This window comes from Bombus impatiens, unplaced genomic scaffold (assembly GCF_000188095.3).
Source record: "Bombus impatiens unplaced genomic scaffold, BIMP_2.2 scf_0814, whole genome shotgun sequence".
In the NCBI taxonomy this organism is placed as follows: domain Eukaryota; kingdom Metazoa; phylum Arthropoda; class Insecta; order Hymenoptera; family Apidae; genus Bombus; species Bombus impatiens.
The window spans coordinates 801,432-819,941 of record NT_177233.1 but is presented as its reverse complement, the minus strand read 5'-3'; the positions used below and the strand labels follow the sequence as shown (position 1 = coordinate 819,941).

At 43.2% G+C, this 18,510-nt stretch overlaps 1 protein-coding gene and 2 long non-coding RNA genes across 11 annotated transcripts in view; all 3 read right to left on the bottom strand.

The window, feature by feature from the left end:
- Positions 1-18,510, bottom strand: part of LOC100749849 (cyclic nucleotide-gated cation channel alpha-3-like) — a 110,857-nt gene that overhangs the window by 15,987 nt on the left and 76,360 nt on the right. For all 9 annotated transcript variants that reach the window (XM_012390489.3, XM_012390491.3, XM_033323117.1 and 6 more), the window contains exons 8-9: positions 3,324-3,464; positions 1,808-1,960 (exon numbers count right to left, since the gene is read on the bottom strand). In XM_012390489.3, the coding sequence (XP_012245912.1) occupies positions 1,808-1,960; positions 3,324-3,464 (294 nt within the window). The remainder of the gene's footprint in view (positions 1-1,807; positions 1,961-3,323; positions 3,465-18,510) is intronic.
- LOC117152203 lies at positions 8,735-10,585 on the bottom strand. The gene is made up of 2 exons (XR_004462516.1): positions 9,524-10,585; positions 8,735-9,198 (listed from the first exon to the last, which is right to left on the bottom strand). It is a non-coding gene; the product is annotated as an uncharacterized LOC117152203 (long non-coding RNA).
- Positions 13,043-17,407, bottom strand: LOC117152202. The gene is made up of 2 exons (XR_004462515.1): positions 14,817-17,407; positions 13,043-14,126 (listed from the first exon to the last, which is right to left on the bottom strand). It is a non-coding gene; the product is annotated as an uncharacterized LOC117152202 (long non-coding RNA).

Here is an 18,510-nt window from a genome sequence, read left to right as displayed (position 1 = left end):
GAGAGAAAGCGATTAGTTTGGAGAAAGCCACGGTAAAGACGACGTTAGTGTAGTTAAAGTAGTAACGGGTAAGCCATAAGTCAGGCTGAAGTCGCCAACTGCGCCGCAGCAGCAGTGATTCACTCGACGTATAGTCGGCCATCAAACAGAAGCATCCAGGGCGCTAGAAAACGGCTGTAGTCGCGTACCAACGGTCATGCGACGGTCGTTTCCGCGGCGATGAAGAGGCTAGAGAGAAGACGATCACCTCGCTTACACACATACATACACACACACACACACACGCACGCACTGTCTGTCTCCGTCCACTGGCTGTGTTCTTGTCCTTCGCTTTCGTTTCTCATTCTCTGCTCTCCCAGGGGAAGAGAAAATTATTTGGCTGGCTGGTCACGTTCGTTCGCGCGACCCATCGAAGAAATACTGACCGATCGCTGACGTATCCAACGAAAACTATTCCACGCTCGGTTGCCTTTAATTAAATCGACGATTTTATTCACTTGCCTTCGGCAACAAATCTTTTCGCTCTGTTCAAAGGTTTGTCGGTGTTGCGGAGTGGCTTGACGGGTCCAAGATTTTCATCACCAACTACACGTTTCTTGCATTTTATTTCGTAGAATATCGTAGCCACTCGCAGGACGATAGAAAGTGGTCCAACAATTTCGAAGATGTACGCGGTGCACAGTCTAAGAGAGGATTCGCCACTTTTCTGGCATTTCCAATAATCTCGCGGGAAGGTGTTTCACGCGAAAGTCGATCGACCTCGACCTGGCTACTGACCGCGATAGGAAGATTTCTCGAAAAGTTTCTTCGCTTCGCTGAAGAGCGGCGGAGTGTCCACGAGGATTTGCCCGCGTAAAAAGAAAAGAGAACAAAGAAAAGGTTCGAGCAAGGGGAAAATAATCGCGCCCCATTATCAAACACACGACGTTTCTTCTTTGAACGAACCTGCGGTTGCCGAGGAACGCTGGAGAAGATAAGATTGCGCGCGAGGCGGGAGAGAATTTTCGCAGCAAGCTGCAGTCATCCGACGCGGATGATTCTCTCGATCCGCGACACGGTTAGCTATTTCTCGGAATAAAGTATTTCGTTCATAACTGCGCCTTCTGGGTACGCTATTGGCAACCAGGCCAAGTGGAGAGGGTAGGCAATCGCTTCTGAAACTTCTGCCAGCTAGGGTACATATTTTGGCGTGGTTCCAGTTGTTCGTTCCAAGAGAATCCCGGTCAGGAAAAACGTGTGGCGATGTGTAAAAGGAAGGAAGGAAGGAAGGAAGCAAGCAAGCAAGCAAGCAAGAAGAACGAGGAGAGAGCAGAGGATGAAAGGAAGGAAGAAATTGCAAGTGAGAAATAGTTATACGCCCTGTGGACTATATGCAACGTATCGTGGTACATGTCAAAGAAAATATTTCACAATGGCGTTGAAATATTTACGATCAGAAAAGAAATCACGAACTTCGGCAAAAGCTACTTGAAAGCGATTTACGTCTCGTGAAAACCCACACTGGCCTCTTAACTAATCCGATCAAATAAATCAATAGAGGCCAGTCGAACTTAAAAAAAGAAAAGAAAAGAAAAAAACACGCCGTTGACTTGATAAACAGATTGACCTAAACGCAACATCCCAAGAGCATAAATCTAATAACATCTATGATTAAGCGATTACAGTGCAGCGGTTTGATTGGAAATCGGTCCATGTCTATGTTATTCTGCAGTGGCGATGGATACACCGCACTACGAGCACTGGACATTGCAGGCGATTCCAGTAACTGAGTAAGAAAAGAAAAAAAAAATGAGAAGATTACGCGTACCTTTGCGACAGATATAGTCGCCAGGTGAGAAAAGAACTGGTCGCAGTCTTAGTACGAGCTCGCACAGGAAGCCAGCCTCCGTGTTCTGGAAGATCTCCACCCTCCGTAGCGTGTCCAGGTGCACGTTTATCGCAATTTCGGCCTTCAGCTTGTCTGCAACGTTCCAAGGGGATTAATTTAACGACGGCGACTTTTCAGCTTTCGTTTGTTCAGCTTCTTTGCCGCGAGATCTTAAGGTCTCCTCGCTGATAAATTCGGCTTGGACGATTTATTTCTTCGCGAACGGACAGACTATAAAGCCGAGTTTAACGCTGGCGGTAAATTGTCCGCAACCACGTGTCGCAGCCAATCACCTGCGGATCTGCCTTTTTGCGAATCTTCCGCGAAATCTGCGGGTCTTGCACGAAAGACGGATGCCGATTGGCTGCGGACAATTGTCCGTCAGCGTCACGCTTAGCTTAAGAGAGACGCCAGAAAAGCTATATTAAGGATGATTTCGGATTTTCTTTTTACTTCGGATAATATTCTGATTAGAAATTTTACGATCACAGTAGCCTGGAAATATAGCCTGTACATCCTGCAACTCGATTACGTCGAAAACAAGTTCTATTCCATGTTTTCTTCTTATTTTTTCACGAGAAATCACCACGTACTGGCCATGCGCATGTTATTTGGCTACAGCCGGTGTGCTTTAATGCTTCAAAAATATTTACGGGATGGAGATTCGGCGGCAGATTTAACGAACTATCCCGCAGAAATATGTTCCCAGCGACGTCCATCATTCTGGCTAAATGAGAATCACGATGGAAGATTTCTACGTGCGTCATATTACTGCGGGATGAAATAAGATTGCTGCAGCTATGACTAAGGTAAATCCAGTGGAATAAACCTCGATACGCGATTCACGTGTACGTACGAGAAGAAACAAGGAAGAGGAGGAATTACCGAAGAGGAAAAGCGAATCGTGCGATGCTAAATGCCGTGGAAAAAATTACACGAGCAAATTGATGCACTTTCTAGCAACCTTCGTCGATGCGCGAACGCGTCAAATCGCCAATAGGACGTCGGTGAATATTTTAGCTTGCGATAAACGCGATACCATAACCAAAATTAACCCGTTCGTAGTAGATCAAAAAGACCAATACTTCTCTTAGTCATTTGATTTTCTGAGAAATTGCTATGCGACTTACCGATATAACTGGCTCTCCTTTAAATAAAAATGAATTTTTGTTCGACGATTTTTATATTCACTATTTTAGAGGAAACGAGTTTGTACGTTCGAACGAATCTTTCACGTTATCTTCATCTTTGACAAAAAAAAAAATCTTCATCTTTCATCGTCATTTTGTTTGTACGACAACTTTGCCAGTGGAACGATGTACAAGAAATAGCTGCTTCTTTTGCAGCAATAACTCAAGAACTATAAATTTCTAGTACAAGTAAATAAATGATATATTCTGACTTGCTATTAGACAAAGAGACGAACGTTTCAAACGGAGGAGTGGAAAACGCTTACCTGGAAGACAGCTGACAGCTTTTTCTTCGTCCGAGCATTTCTGCGTCAACCAAAGATAGTCGAACCATTTGATCACCTTCACCTGTAGATGCTTCGGCACTCTTCTCATTCTCATGTACGTTTTCACGCCATCCAGCTTCGCTACAATTAGAAAAAAAAAGCATCGCGATTATTACAAGTCGCGAGTCTGTTATATCGCGTCACTTTTCGGTACTGTGCTATTAACAAGCGTGATACTCGATTAATATATCCATAGTAATGTAGAATAATATAAGATAAGAAGTATGAAATCGTACAATGTCAATCACTAATTAACATATTAGTTATCTACAATTTTATCGATAATTGCCAATTACTCTACTTTATTATATCGACAAGAATTAAACGAAATCCTATTCGTTCGATCAATTAATCCTTTGCTGAGAATTTCTTTACTGTATAATGCGAAATTTTTAAACGTAATAATCCTATTCTAAATATTACACGTGTGCAAACTATACACAGTGTGCGAACTTTGCCAGTGTGTTCTATAGGGCAACGATTAGACTAACAATCATGTAGCAAAATGTTGGCAAATGGTTGGTTAAAAAGTCATAGCAAAAACATGAAACGTAAAATAATTACACATAATTACGCCTGTATTTCCAAGTGTCGGTCGCCTTTGTTAATGCAAACTTCTCTCTTTCTCTCCACTAACTATCGAGTATTATATCCCCATAAACTTGTACAATTATTTATAGGATATTCGTTAATCGCACGCGTTTCTAGAACTTCCGCCAACGAAACGCGTATCCGCATATTCGTAAATTCGTAATTATTGCCGCAAATAGACGCGACGCTGTGAAAATTCGGCAACTCTTGCTTCGAACGAAAGCAGAACGAGACTGAAACGAAACGACCTTTCCTCTACGCCGTTTAATAGAATCGAGCGTTCGAGTAAACATACGGTACGTCATATCGACGCGACGAAAACGTTCTATCAACGTTTCCCATTAACGGATGGCCTTTTCCGCTTCGAATACGCGCATGATTTATTAATGTTCATTCGCGATATATTTTTCCCTCTATTCGCCACACTACATTTCAGTTTCATCCGTACTCATACTACAAGACACTGGCAATGTTTGAACATTACATCACCGGACTACTGTTCGTCATCAGTGCGAATCAATGAGTAAATTTGCTAGGTGTTGGGTGACTCGAGTCGGAAACCATCCATCCATCGATGGTTTAACCGAGCTTATCTCGAGAGATCGTTCGGCCAAGTCCTCTCGAGTCTTGTTCCAGCGTGCTGGCTTGATAAATCGTTGAGCAGATTATTTCGATGGTTCAGGTTACGGTTTCTATATCTTGTCGAATCTGATTCGATCATCGTGGAACGTTGGCGTCGTAGATGGCTCGATGCATGGGCATAATTCGACCGACGAGAAAATAATCCAAACTTACTGGTCTGTGAAAAACGAATTTTGAAAAATGAAACACGCTCTCGTGTCTTTTGCTGAAACATTTTTTAACCGAATCGCATGAAAAATCCCGAAAGCCGCGATATCCGTTACCGGGTACCTCGCCTGTTTGATCGCTTTATTTCATTTTTAAACCATACGTTCCACTGTTCAACCGGCCGCTTTTATAACGAGAATGTTGGTTAAAAAGTATTTGTATATTCGGTCACAATAGCTACACGGACACGTTTTCAGCACGAACGAGAACCGGAATTAACTGAAAATTTCACGCACGGATATTTCGCGGTGTTTGCCCGAAACTGGCGTTTGATGTTTGAATTAATTAGCGACGTCCAAATGGAAAAATATGCCGGAGAAATGTATGCGTTTGATCAACTTATTCCACAGTTAATCACGAAAGTTTACGTACATCTAGCGAATTCCGTTTATCTTCTATCTATATTTTATATTGCCATTAAATTATTTACGCCCACGTGATCTATGCAATTGTTGTTATTAATACGTTTCTAATAGAAATTGGAGAAATTGGAACGTTTCACTTGGAAAAATCTTCTATCGGCTACGTTTGACATGCGTACGCGCGAACACTCATATACAGGCGAACGATAATTTATGAAAATTAAACAAGTGGATGACAAGCGACGATTATCGCAAATTCCGCAAATTCTTCCTGGATAAAAATACTTGTCACGTTCCAAAATATTTTTGGGAATGCTTTCTACGCGTTCGCCGGTTCCTACCGTGTTGACGTTTCTACGACACGGATTTATGAAAAGCGAAATGAAAGAAAAGACAAATATCGCGCGGCGTCTGTGTATGTACGTGCCATTTGTAAAGCAAATTAGGTTTCGTAGAGGAAATGGTAAAAAATGCCATTTCAAATGCGATTTCACTGTTGTTTTCCGTAACTGTTTATTAAGCAGCATAATCGCGAATCTATTATGCAAATTTTTATCGTAACCGTAGACTTTGGACGTCTATACGACTTTATAGTTTTACGTAGCTAAGGATATTTCCTTTCGATAGATCCATCGATTTAGGAAAACTGATCCAATGATCGAGGAACGTGATCGACGTACATAGGCGAAAGAAATATTTAATTTTCACCACGCAGTGAAAAATCTGCGACCGATCATCGCGTGGATCGATGCCAAACGACGAAACCAAGGCTACAGAATCAACGAATTTTTCCAAATCAGCAATTCTTAAGAGCTTTGATACTTTCTACGGGTAGTTCTAATCTCATGGCCAAGAGTTGTGCGAAACATTTCTAATTTGATGATCAGCAAGTACGTTTAGAACGGGAACGAAGGTAGACGCGATTAGACTAATTTCCGCGAATCGTTTTCAATTTGACGATGAGAAATTGTAATTGGAGTCAGATCAAAGGTAGACGTCCTAATTCTTGTTCTTGTTCGTTATGTTGTGGTAGATCATTGTTAATATTATTCTTTTCGTCGTCTTTTTTTATAACATCCATCGCTATTTCGTTTGTAAGTTGAGCAATCTTGTACTTCATTTGTTGGTTTATTTGGCAACAACAGACAAAATACAGATTTCTTTTTATTTATTTATTTATTTATTTGGATTTTACAATTTGTCCAGTAGGACATTTGGTAAAATATTATAGCGGTATACTAATATAACAATCATCGTGAAAATACAGATGGCAAGGGGACAAATGTACTGGCTAACAAGTCGAAAATCCAAACTAAACGTAGAAAACAAACTAAAAATATATAAAATGGTCATAAAACCAATCTGGACATACGGAATAGCACTATGGGGAACAGCAGCAATGAGCCATATAACCAAAATAGAGGCAATGCGATCTAAAATACTCAGAACAATAGCAAACGCGCCATGGTACGTTAGAAACGAGGACATTCGGAAAGACCTGGGAATACCAACGGTCAAGGAGAAGATTAACAGAAGTGCAAGAAGATACAGAGAAAGAATAGCATTGGGCTCTGTTGGTCTACCGCCCTGTTTATGGCGTATGTTTCTCCTTTGTTTAATATTTTTATTGTTGGTATTTTTGGATGTTTTTTATCATCGATTGGTTCTGTTGCACGTCTCTTTTCTTTCACTCTTTTCGTACTTACGGAGGCACTAATTTTCACGTCCGCATAGCTCGACTGCTCGGGCAGAACTCGCTTTGCCTAATCGAAGGTAGACGCGATTCACCCTATTCCTGTAAATCATTTCCAATTTGACGATGAGAAATCGTAATTGGTGTCGGAACAAAGATAAACACGATTTGCTCCGTTTCCGTGATCCCTCCACTTCTAATTTGATGACCAGGAACCGTAGTAAAAGACGGAAAAAGGTTAGACACGATCCGGTCCATCCTTCCGTAAACCTTGTCCTTGTCTTGATGAAAATTGTTGGCTGCCATAAAACGAGGTGTAGTATAGGTCCTAAGAGACGTAAAGGCAGCATCATAAAATATTTTTCCGGTAGGAAATGTGTTAATAAAAATCGCGTTTCGTTGGTAGCCTTACATTTCTAGCCACCACAGCATCCAGAGGCGATGCTGTTCCTCCAGGAACATTTAATCTAGTGGTGTGTACAGTTGAGTGTATTGGTGCGGTTACAGAAACTAGCGTATTTCATAGAGAGGTCTGGCCATTCCAGGTCTCTGTTAGAATAAAGAGAAACGTCCATTTCCTCACGAGTACAGCTTTTTCAAATTACGTACTTCCCCTCTTCCAAAAAAAAAAAAAAAACGTGGCATTCATGTAGCGATATTTGCAACGATATTTTGTCGCGATTTTCAAAAAAACGCAGGCTGATAAGAAATACGCTTTTTTCGCATAAAGAGTAGCAGTAAAGAGTAGAGTGCAGTATTGTTTTGTTTCCAGCCCCTGTAAGATTTCATTGACGAGCCTGTGCGTTCGTTCTATTGTGCAGTGTTTGTTTCTGAATCCGAATTTGTGATCTGGCATTAGTTGATTCTTCTCTATTATGGGTTTTGTCCGGTCGTAAATTATTTTCTCTAGTATGTTAGAGAACACCGGAAGTAGTGTATCTAGAGTATCTAGAGATTGGTCAGTAGGATTTGGTTTCGTGTGGGTCCTTGCCTGCTTTGGGTATCATTAAAAGAAAAAGAAAGGACGAGATTTAGAAAACGGAGGTTATCTTCTAACAGGCTCGTCCCGAGGCTTCCATAAAAAGCTATTTAACGACCAGAGCGTGTAATTTAAAAGCTTTCTCTTCGTGCAGCCTTTTCGTCGGTCGCGCCATTCGCTCGGATTCGAATTTCCCCGAAAGTACGATTTTTTTTCACCCGGCTGGCATTTTAATGTCCATCGTTCCGCGTCCGCTGCGGAATAAAAGCGCTGCGAGTTGCGAGGACTAACGACCGATACGTGCTTCCTGGCATCGGTGGTCCGTGGTCTTCGTAGCCGAGAGCCGTTTTGCGAGCGCTGCGCGCTCGTAAAAACCGACTGCACCGAATTCAAAGAGGCTCGCGGAACGCGCCAACAGCGGCGTTCAACCGACTCGGGAACGCTGCAACCGGAAATATCGATTGCCACGCGACGTCACGTTTCACCACCTTCCACGATCGTTCTAATTGCACGGTTGAAACGGTAAACGATGTAAGTGGCAGGAGGATAAAAGGCGATTCCCCTTTCAGTGGAAAATGATATTTTGACGACCGGACGACCTGTCCAGGGGAGAGGTAACGACGCAAGTGCACGTTTCAGATCTCCGAGTCTCACGATGGCGAGATAACGCGAGATTGGTCATCCGGGAGCCATTTTACTTGCAATTTCCACTTGCATTCTGCGCTAACGCAACGTTTTGGAGTCCATTTCTTCGGAAGGGGCCTGAAACTGAGCGTTTCAGGTCGCGCTGTGTCTCCCTTTACATCGGGCAACGTTCCTCTTGGCTTTATTATTTATTTATTTATTTTATTATTATTTGTTATTTATTTATTTATAATATCATTATTTATTTACATCCATCGATTTATATCTATTTAACATTGTACAAATTGGATATTATTTAAATCTACTCTTTCCGTATAAGACAACGATACATGCAGAAGTGCATCTTGAAAGCTACAAAATATTTGTAAGAGAAGGCCAAGTTCGATCATCCGGGACGACCGTCTGGCCCTTCGTCACTTTCGGCCATGGAAAGGAAAAGCAGTCGTCAACGCTTCGGAGTGCCATAAATTGAACCCTCATCCGCATGGTGTGGATCTCAATTGCCTGGGTTCTACGACTCCCTTCCAAAGCTCTGATCTGCGTGACTGCGACGCCGAGGGTAGATACCCGTCGTTCTTTGTTCAATCGTTGCCATAAACGCCAAAGCAAAACCCGACGAATTTGTCATTTTGCGAATGTGCATTGCACGCTATAAATGGGACTGTGAATTCGCTTTTAGAGCTTCTTATATATTGTCTGAAAAACAGAGATTTTTTAAGAAAAGCTTCGCTCTGGTGGCTGATTTATGGCCGGTGGCAATTTGAATTCAATCGGTAACTTCCTCGGAGCATAATGTCCTCAAAGTGACATATTCTGCTCGTAGCGTGAACTCGGTTCGATGTAGCAAACAACGATGCAAAACTTGTTCGTTCGCGACACTGCACCCCGAAAGCTTTATGTAATTTACATGAGCGCGCGACTACAGATGCGGAATATATGAATACTACGGTTAACGCGGCAACGAATTGCCCGGCAAATGCAGCGCAGATGATTTACGCGTCGTATAAACACGCTTTTGTACCTTATTAAACGTAACGCTTAATGTCCAACGATACGTGTTCTTTCGTCTATTTGTCCCGAGCTTCTCAGCTCCGGGATTATCTAGATTCGTTTGCGAGAACGTTTCCTCGATTCCCTCGCTTTCTTTTTTACCTTGTTGATCTCCTATGAGAAGAGATCTGCCGTTTAATACGAGAGGACAGTCGACAAAATAGCAAGATGCCTCAAACTTATCATTTGCTCACGTTTACGGGAATACGTTTGCAATTTCTTTGACTTATTTACAAGCCTGATTCAACGAGCGATTCGCATATTCCAACGTTTTTCAAAACGTTACTCGTCGGAAAATTTCTCCATCCCAGCACTCTGAACGCTCTTCTTTGAAACGCTTGCGTACCATCGTGTTCAGTAAGCGTGTACAATAAAATACTTAACAAAATACAACCATATCGCTTATCCATGTACGACACATTCAAGGTACTAAAGTTTGGCCGGACCCCTGTATAGATGCAGCAACAATTCCCGATTTTATCATCAGAAGGAGAAGGACCAAAGATACGACTGTACAATTATCAGGACTTGTTGGAACAAAGAGACGGCAGAGCTCGGTCCTTTCCTTTGTGGCTCTGTGCCGCGTACGTAGCTGTCCGCAGCGCCAGCCAAGTTTTGCTCAATCCGCTCGGTTAAGTGGAAGGAAATTGGCTGGTATGGGCAAGTGTACGTACGTCTGACTGAAACTTGAAACCAAGTTGTTTGGAACGATCGTTTGAAGCGAGACAAAGGTTGTTTTTAACGTAATCGCCAGTGTTTGAGCGTCGAGTTACGCGGAAACGGGTACATCTCGCGCGGATGTATCGTCCAGCCGATAATTAGGAATTTCATGAATTTCCAACTGAACCTAATTAACCGATCTCGCGCGCGTTCGATGGATATTTCATGCAAGCGCGATTCATCGAGTATTCCATCATCAGGGTCAGTTACTCGGGCTGATAGAAGCAAGGACTGCTGCCATCTCGAGGATGAAAAGTTGAAAATGAATCGGTCGGTAGGTAAGTCACTTACCTAACGATCGTCGCACGATCGTTCTTTTCTTTTTTATTGAAGTAGGCTATTGTGATTTATTTTGTTTTGACATTTGTGCTTTCTCGATGTCCATAATTTTGTTTGTTTTGTATTATTTGTTCTCTAGTGTTAGTATTATTTCGTTGACCAGTCTGTGCATTTGCTCTATAGTGGAGTGCATGATCGTGGCGATTTTCATTAGAAGAGAACGTGTTACCCTCGGCGACTGGGTCTGCTGTAAAAGTTAGGCTGAACTTGCTGTCGTGGAACATCCCCACAAAACAGCAAATTATAGTATGGAATTTGTCGGCGAGTACCGAATTAGGCTGCGGCTAGTTAGCAATTACGGTGACAGGCAAAAGACTGGACGCGGAGGAAAGTTCGTTTCCACGATGACGATCTTACGTGAATTTTTGTGGCGCCGTTTCTGCCGCAAATATTCCATCGATGATCGAAAAGGACTCGCAGACGGTACAACTTCGAACGAGTTGAGCTGAACATTCGAACGTTCATTTGGACGAGTCAGTCAGGTGGTGGTGATGTTACGGTTGCGAAACTTGAGTCCTCATTCCGAGCAATTATCGAGTGTTTCCAGCATTTTGAAGATAGTGTTGCAATATATTGTATGGTTGTTTGTTAGTTGAAAACTCGCTCGTAAATTAGGAAATCGCTCTATCACGATGTTAATTTTTTGATACTCTTCGAGACAAGTATTTTTCAATCGCCATAAACGGCATTCGTCCATGTTTGTAATAAAACTAAATATAACGAAAGTGCCGCTTCGAGCCCCGCTCGTTGGAAATGTACCAAAGTATTCATGATCGCTTTGATCGCTCTCTGTAAAATTCGCTTTTCTATTCCAAATATTGACCATCGCAGCATTCTGTTCCGTTTGCAGACTCGTCGATTTTCCGTTCGCTTTGTCCCAAAAGGAAGTGCTCTTTTCTGCGTTCCCGTGATTAATTTTGAGTAATTATTTAAACTGGTCGGTGAAAATTAAATTCAACCTGGCAGCCCTATTAGTCCTAACACACAGTGTTATCCGGTAAAGCTAAATAAAACAGAGTGTGATCGGACAGCGGAATCTTTTTTCGGATTAGATTTTATTTTCGAGAAAATCAATTCCTCCTAATCGCGGAGGACTTGAAACATATATAGTAGAGGAATGTGAGATAACAGGAGGAGCTAGGAACACGGTAGAAATACTAAATGTGACTGGAGTAGGAGTTTGCGAAACTAGAAGCGATAATAGAGAAGAGAAGAGAAGAATGGCAGAAGAGGGGCAGGAACGACAAGGGGGAGGGCAGCAAGGAAGCAAAAGCCAAGACGGAATGAGCACTTAGTTATAAGCGTTAGATATAAGTTAGTACATAGAGATATTCAACGAAGGTGCAATAGATAGGTACAAGCTAGTACAAGCTAGAGTAAGAAATATATGTGATGCAAGTGCATTATGAGAGATGTAAACCGGAGGTCGTCCAAAGCCGAAAAGTATGGACTAAGAATAAATAAATAAATAAAAAAATAATAAATTCCTCCTAATCTATATACATATATAGTAGGTATCCTAAATTTTGTTTACAGAATGGCAAACATATTCTATCGGTAAGAGGTAGACTTATAAATGTTTCGTAAAAAGTGTTGCGACAAAAATACGAAGTAACGAAGAATTGGTACTTTTTGTATTTCTACCGGTTGTCGAAGAGCATCGGTAAAAAGTTTACTGGCGTCCTTGGAGGTCTTCTCAGTATACTAAGGGCTGGGAGAAGATAGCCAGGACAATAGTCGATCGTACCGCGTCATTAAATCAACAAAATTCCATGTTCGCCACGTTAACAAGCACTGACTGTTTCGCCTGCGTAGTTTGCGACTAGACCTCCGGTTTCCACGCATTTATAGGCAACTTGAAATCGAGAAAATCTCCAGTACGAGCGGATTGTTGCTACGTACGAGAACAATGACCAACAACCATGCTGTGATACTTGGCATTTGCTCTATTCCAAACTTCCATCACTCTCGTCTCTGCACTCATTTCCTTCGAATTTCCCATCGCATCTCGGCTAAATGGAACATTTTTTGTTCCTCGAGAGACGCTCTCAAATATCCTGCAAGCATTTTTCACTGGCGAGGAGGTCCGAAGAAGGCCACTTTTTAACTTGCTCCTATCCATGACAAGTAATTCAATACGGATAACAAATCGAGAAACTTGAGCGAGTCTTGAGACGTTCACGGCCTCGAGTGTCACTATGGCGAAACCGAGAGGAGCTTGGGTACACGGCTCAAGGAACAAGAGAGGTGCACCGGACTGAAGTACGTAGAGTCAGCGGTAGCGGAACACCAACCAACTACCGGGTATAAGATACTCTTTGAAAAGACGTTTGTCTTAGCAAAGAACAAAGGGTACTTGCCGAAGAAATATAGGAAAGGAACAGAGATCACGAGACACCTCGAGTACATCAACCGAGATACCGGTTTTTCCATCTCCACCCTATACAGCGTACTTTCCGTTCGTTCCTGTTTTAATTGATCAGCCGTCCAATTAAGAGTACCCTTAGCCGATCATCCAGCTTGAAAATCGACTTCGCGTCGATCGTTCACCCGCGACTCTCATCCGAGCGACACTCTCGTTACCATCTCGGAACATCCAGACCACGAAAGACTACACACTACGACTGCAATGCTGGCGAAACGTCGATATTCTTTTCTTTTTGGGTGTTGGTCTCTGCAAGATAGACCAGTGTTGGACCAAGCAGTTGGTTCATCGCTGCGTCGCTGCTAATCTACGCGTCAGTTAAATGCAACAGTGCGAATACAGCGAGACGAAAGAAGAAAAAGATCCGACGATTCTCTGCCTTTTGTAACGGCGAATGTTAAACGCCGTGATTCGGATCTCTGTCAAAATCTTGCCGATACTTTGATCGTTCCAAGGCGAATCCCGAGGTTTAGGTATATTATCGGTGCCGCCTTTTGCCATCTTTCTTCCGAGCTGTCAGCCACTATCTTGGGCCGGTTCGTTCGTGAGTCGAAAGAGCCATAAGCCGGCGAGAACGAGAAAGTTTAAATTGCACCACCACCGTCTATCACGACTCGGTTGTCGTTTATTCGGCTGGTTGGAAGCCCATTTCCGATTGAAACCAACCCCACGTCCATGCCAGTCGCAACTTTCTTCCGCTTCGTTCTCGACAGAATCTCTTCTTCCTACTATGTTTCCAACGGCCGCAACTCTCCCGGTCGTGTCGCCTCGTCTTTCTTCAATTTCATCGCGCGCCACATCGGTTTCGCATCGTTTGCCGCTGAACGTACCGCCAACGATACTTCAGGTATAGTACCGGTTATGAGAAGCTAGTTTAGTCTTTGGCCAAATTAATCGTTCTCGTACGGACAATACGTTTTAGCATCGGCCACGCGTAACCTTCTCTCTTTTATTCGTTTCCGATTCGAGTAATCGTTGGGTATCTGGTGCGTTATCCACGCATTTCAGGTACAACGTTAGTGTATCAATGACAGATTTTAGCGACACTATCGCTGAATAGTAGTTTCGTTGAACGGTAGATTCGAGGGACCTGTGGAATATATCAGAAATTATTTCAATCGTTGAACGTGGACAAATTTGGACAGTGGTAGTAATATTACCAACACATTCGAGGTGCAGACAGACAGTGTTAGTATCGTCGTACGAACATCCGTTGTGACGCGTCCGCGTTATTTGCGAAGAACTCGCAGGTAATCGAAATAGAATTTCCAGTCGAACGTTTCCTTCGTATTCTTCTGGCTTGATCAGATGATTACGCGTCGTGTATGGAAAGGATGCGTTGATCGAACGCCAATGCTAAATTTGCTTCTGGTAATTTCGACCTCAAATATGCGCCATACTCCGTGTAAGGCCAATCGAGGCTGATATAAATTTACATAACCGAACGGAGCTATCTCTTTTTATAAAAAGAAAATAATCCTCTTTCATTTCCACGCGAGAGACGAGATTACTTTCCGAGCAAGCCAATATATATATATATATCCAAGAATATAAATATATCAATCGATAATGTTTATTTCAATTCTTCACGGTCTCTCGTAAAACAGAAAGGGATTAAAGATCCAGGGAATATCGACGGATGTAAGCGATGCACGTGTTCGAACAGGGATATTCCTACCTTCGAATAAAAGTCAAGATGGAAGCGCGATGATATCCGGACAGGGGAAGGTTACAGAGACGATAACGATGGAATAGAAGAAGAAAGAGAAATGGATTTTACCCTGCGACATGATCCATGGAAACAGATTTGACGTTTTTATGGCGGCTATCGTTTAACGTAATTTCATAAAGGCATTGTCTGCCTCCACCTGATCGTTCTGACTCTCTTCTTTCCGCTTCATTCGATACTCCATTCAGCACTGATTGAATATTTAATTTCGATCACCGTCGGCGTTCCAGTGGACGATTTGACGTCCCATATCCAACGTGATCTGAGTTTTCTCTGACCGAATCGTCGATGAATATATCGGTGCCGATATCGTAAAATCGGCGGTCGAAATCGGACGAAGCTCGAAACCTAATTGAGCCACGAGTCGTGCGGACAGATCTAGCGATCCTTAAAAAGATGCAAAATTAATTAAACGCATTGTATAATTATTACAAGTGACAGGTCACAGCTCCATTTTAGGCTCGTAGTCATTTTGCAGAGAACTTGGAAACCACGCGTTAATCGTACTATTCGCTCAATTTCAATTGGTCTTTGCCAAATACGATTTACTTTTATTTCTTTTTATTTCTTTTTACGACGAAGAACAGATCTGTTCGTCGCATGATCTATGCGGGGTAAATGTAAAAGGGGACCCTTTGAATTAAACGACATTTATACCGTCAAGGCCATACGATTATTATATCTTAAATACTTGAAATTAAACCAATTTGTCCTAACCCTATTCTCGAACAAGATTGTTCACACGCAAGTAACAGAAATTCATATATCCTCCATGGAAAACGTCTTTCGTATTACCCTCATTGTGCCTTAATGCTTATACGAGACACTTATCTCGTAACTAAGCAAGTTATTCGACGAGTGACAGAGCAAGTTGTAAAACTAAAACGACGACGATTCTTCGTCGGACGCTGCGCGGCCCACGAACAGGCTAATTAACGCTATAACCGCGGAACGATTGTCCCTTAATTAACTGCCTTCCAAGCAAACGGTCTAGCGGCCTGGCGACACCGTCCCGTCTAATCAACTATCTAATATTATAGCCGTATAACGAACATCGACGATCATAGTTCTCCGGATCGACTATGTCTAATTAACCGGGCGTACGGCTGATAGCCGGCCTCCGGTGCGTCCGGGTAACCTGGCCGAAATATAGTCTTCCGGCTGGCTGATTAGCTGCGTCGGATAATCCATAATGAATAGCTGTAGCGAATTTTCGATGTGGCACGGCCGATTCCGCGTGGCCTAGTCGGCCAGATAAGAGGTATAACGTACAGATTAAGGGCTCAATGTTAAACCAGAGTGGAACAGACCGGTGCCGTTTGTCCGGATAGAGTCTAATCCCGGTAGACCAACGTGTACGCGGATGCACGCATACGTAATCAGGTATTAGAGCATGGACGTCGTCTGCAAACCGTGGCAGAATTAGCGCGAGCTTCTTCGTTGGCGGTGCCGGTGGCTGGCCTGATACCACCGACGAATCCCGATTGATAGGATAACGTCACGTATGCATAATCGCGGATCGATCGTCGGTAATATTCCACCGTCGACCGGCCGTTTCGCGTCTCGCGTGCAGGTCGAAATATCAAAGAGAATATCGGCCACTGGTTCCAATAAGCGGTGCGATTAGGATCAACGCGGAAGGATTCGGTGCGCGTGAATTGTTCCGTACCGACAGAGAGACGCTAACGTCACGCGAATTTTATACCGTAAAAGAAGCGGAACTGACAATGTTGGATTGGATGTTGGATTATCCCGAGAAGCGCGTGGCGCGTGACTGGTGAAATTCAATCAACGTATTGTAAGTGTCCCCTGGTACGAGTGGACGGCAATTCCCTGCTGCTTTTTCCCCGTTTCATTAGCTGCGTTCTTATTTACAAAGGGAAGCGGCGGGAAAACGAGTGCGCGTTCGATGATAGCGCTTATTTTTCTGCCGGAATCGCGCGTTTGTATTCACCGTGCAAACGTCTTAACGAGAAGTCTCGGCGAGGTGGGCGGTGGTCGGCGCTAACGTAGTCCAAAAGAACACGCGTCATGAATAATTCAACGATACACTTTTGAACGACGCTGCGCGAGAGTGGATTCGTGCGCGAAGTAGGGCGGAAAGCCGACGTTGAAATCGGACGAGGAGTCTCTCTGTCTTCTTCGTTTGACGAATTAACTCTCGGACCCGGCAGCCGAACACGCGCAACTAACCCGGCACGGACGAGCTCGCTTTAAACGCGTTACCGAGCTTTCAACAGCTGCGAACAGAGATTTTGTGGTACTTCTACAGGTATCATCTGCAAGATACGACTGATACCGATAGCTCGCCCATCTACGTTGCACGTTTAGAGCGTTTCTGAAAATTCAGCTTTAATGCGCGTCAAATACGCGTTAGTTCTTCACCGTGCCTTACGTGGTTCTGCCATGTTACAGCTGGGTCCGGATTTACATTGCGTTTCCGTCCTTTGTGGTTCGGTTCTCGTGTACTCGTAGTACGAGGTTGTGATTGTGGTCGTTGGTGTTTAGTTTCACTGTAGATTGTAGCAAACGGGCGGACTCGGACTTTTCGATTCATTCGTAATTCCTAATATCTACAGAAGATGATATGATCCTGCGAATAAGCACTGGCGAAAAGAGTACAACGAGTCTACCTTTGATTTTCTGACGTTCACGCTACTTGCTATCGACGAGAGGCGAACAACTTCTATCGTTATAGTATTTTTTCGAAACCAAATAATTTCAGTACGATAATGAACGATCGTGCATTGCATTCTAGAGTTATCTCTCGTAAGAAACCGAGAGACGTAACTTGTCTTTATCTCGTGTCGTTTTCATAGCCGCTTCCATGCGATCTATCATCTCAGTCAACATCGTCTTTTATCGCGTCACAAACGTATTCAAGGTGGAAAGGAAAGATTGAAAAATGTAGAAAAGAAAGGAAAAAGAGTAAGAATCCAAAACGGGGAACGATAAAAGGAGGAAAACGTAAAACAGAAGAGAAAAAAAATCATTCGGGACAGAGATCTTTTATATTTCTGCCCGTCCTTTTCTTCGTTCTTTCGTTCTGATTTCCTTTCAATCTTACCTCAACGAAGAGGAACGAGCACCATCGCGATGTAATAACTCGTCCCAAGCGGAATTTCGTTCATTTACGTCACATCGATCCCCGCGTCGACCCAGTTCGTAGTGTTGTGTGCCTAAGAAAGCTATCTGCAAGCCGCAGAGTACTCGACAGACGTAACACACGGACCGGCCCCGCTTATTATATTCTATAATTGCATTTATTTTAAACGCCGTGTATATATCGTTCATCGGAGCGCCGTGTTCCCGTGAATTTTCCCTCGAATTTTACGTTTCAGCCGTTTCACCCCGCAATTGCGGAATATCTCTACCGCCGGTGTACCTTAGCTTTTAAGAAGCGAGAGGATTTTTCGCGCATCTTTCACGTCTCACGATCTCGCGACTGAATCTTGGGCCAAACGATACATCGCGAACAGACATCGATCGATCGATTAGCTTCTAAGATATGGGAGATCAAAGAATTCCAAATTTATAACCTCGTCGATCCACGCGCTTCGACTTTACGTCAGTCCGATAACGTTGGAAATTGTTCCCGTGGATTTTATCGACTGGCAACAACGAGTTCGAACTCAGATTTTCAGAAACAATGGTCGATTCAATACGGTGGATGATATATCGAAAAAACCATCTACCACGTCGATATTTGTTTCTCCTCATCTGGATTTCCAAAAATGGCGATGGC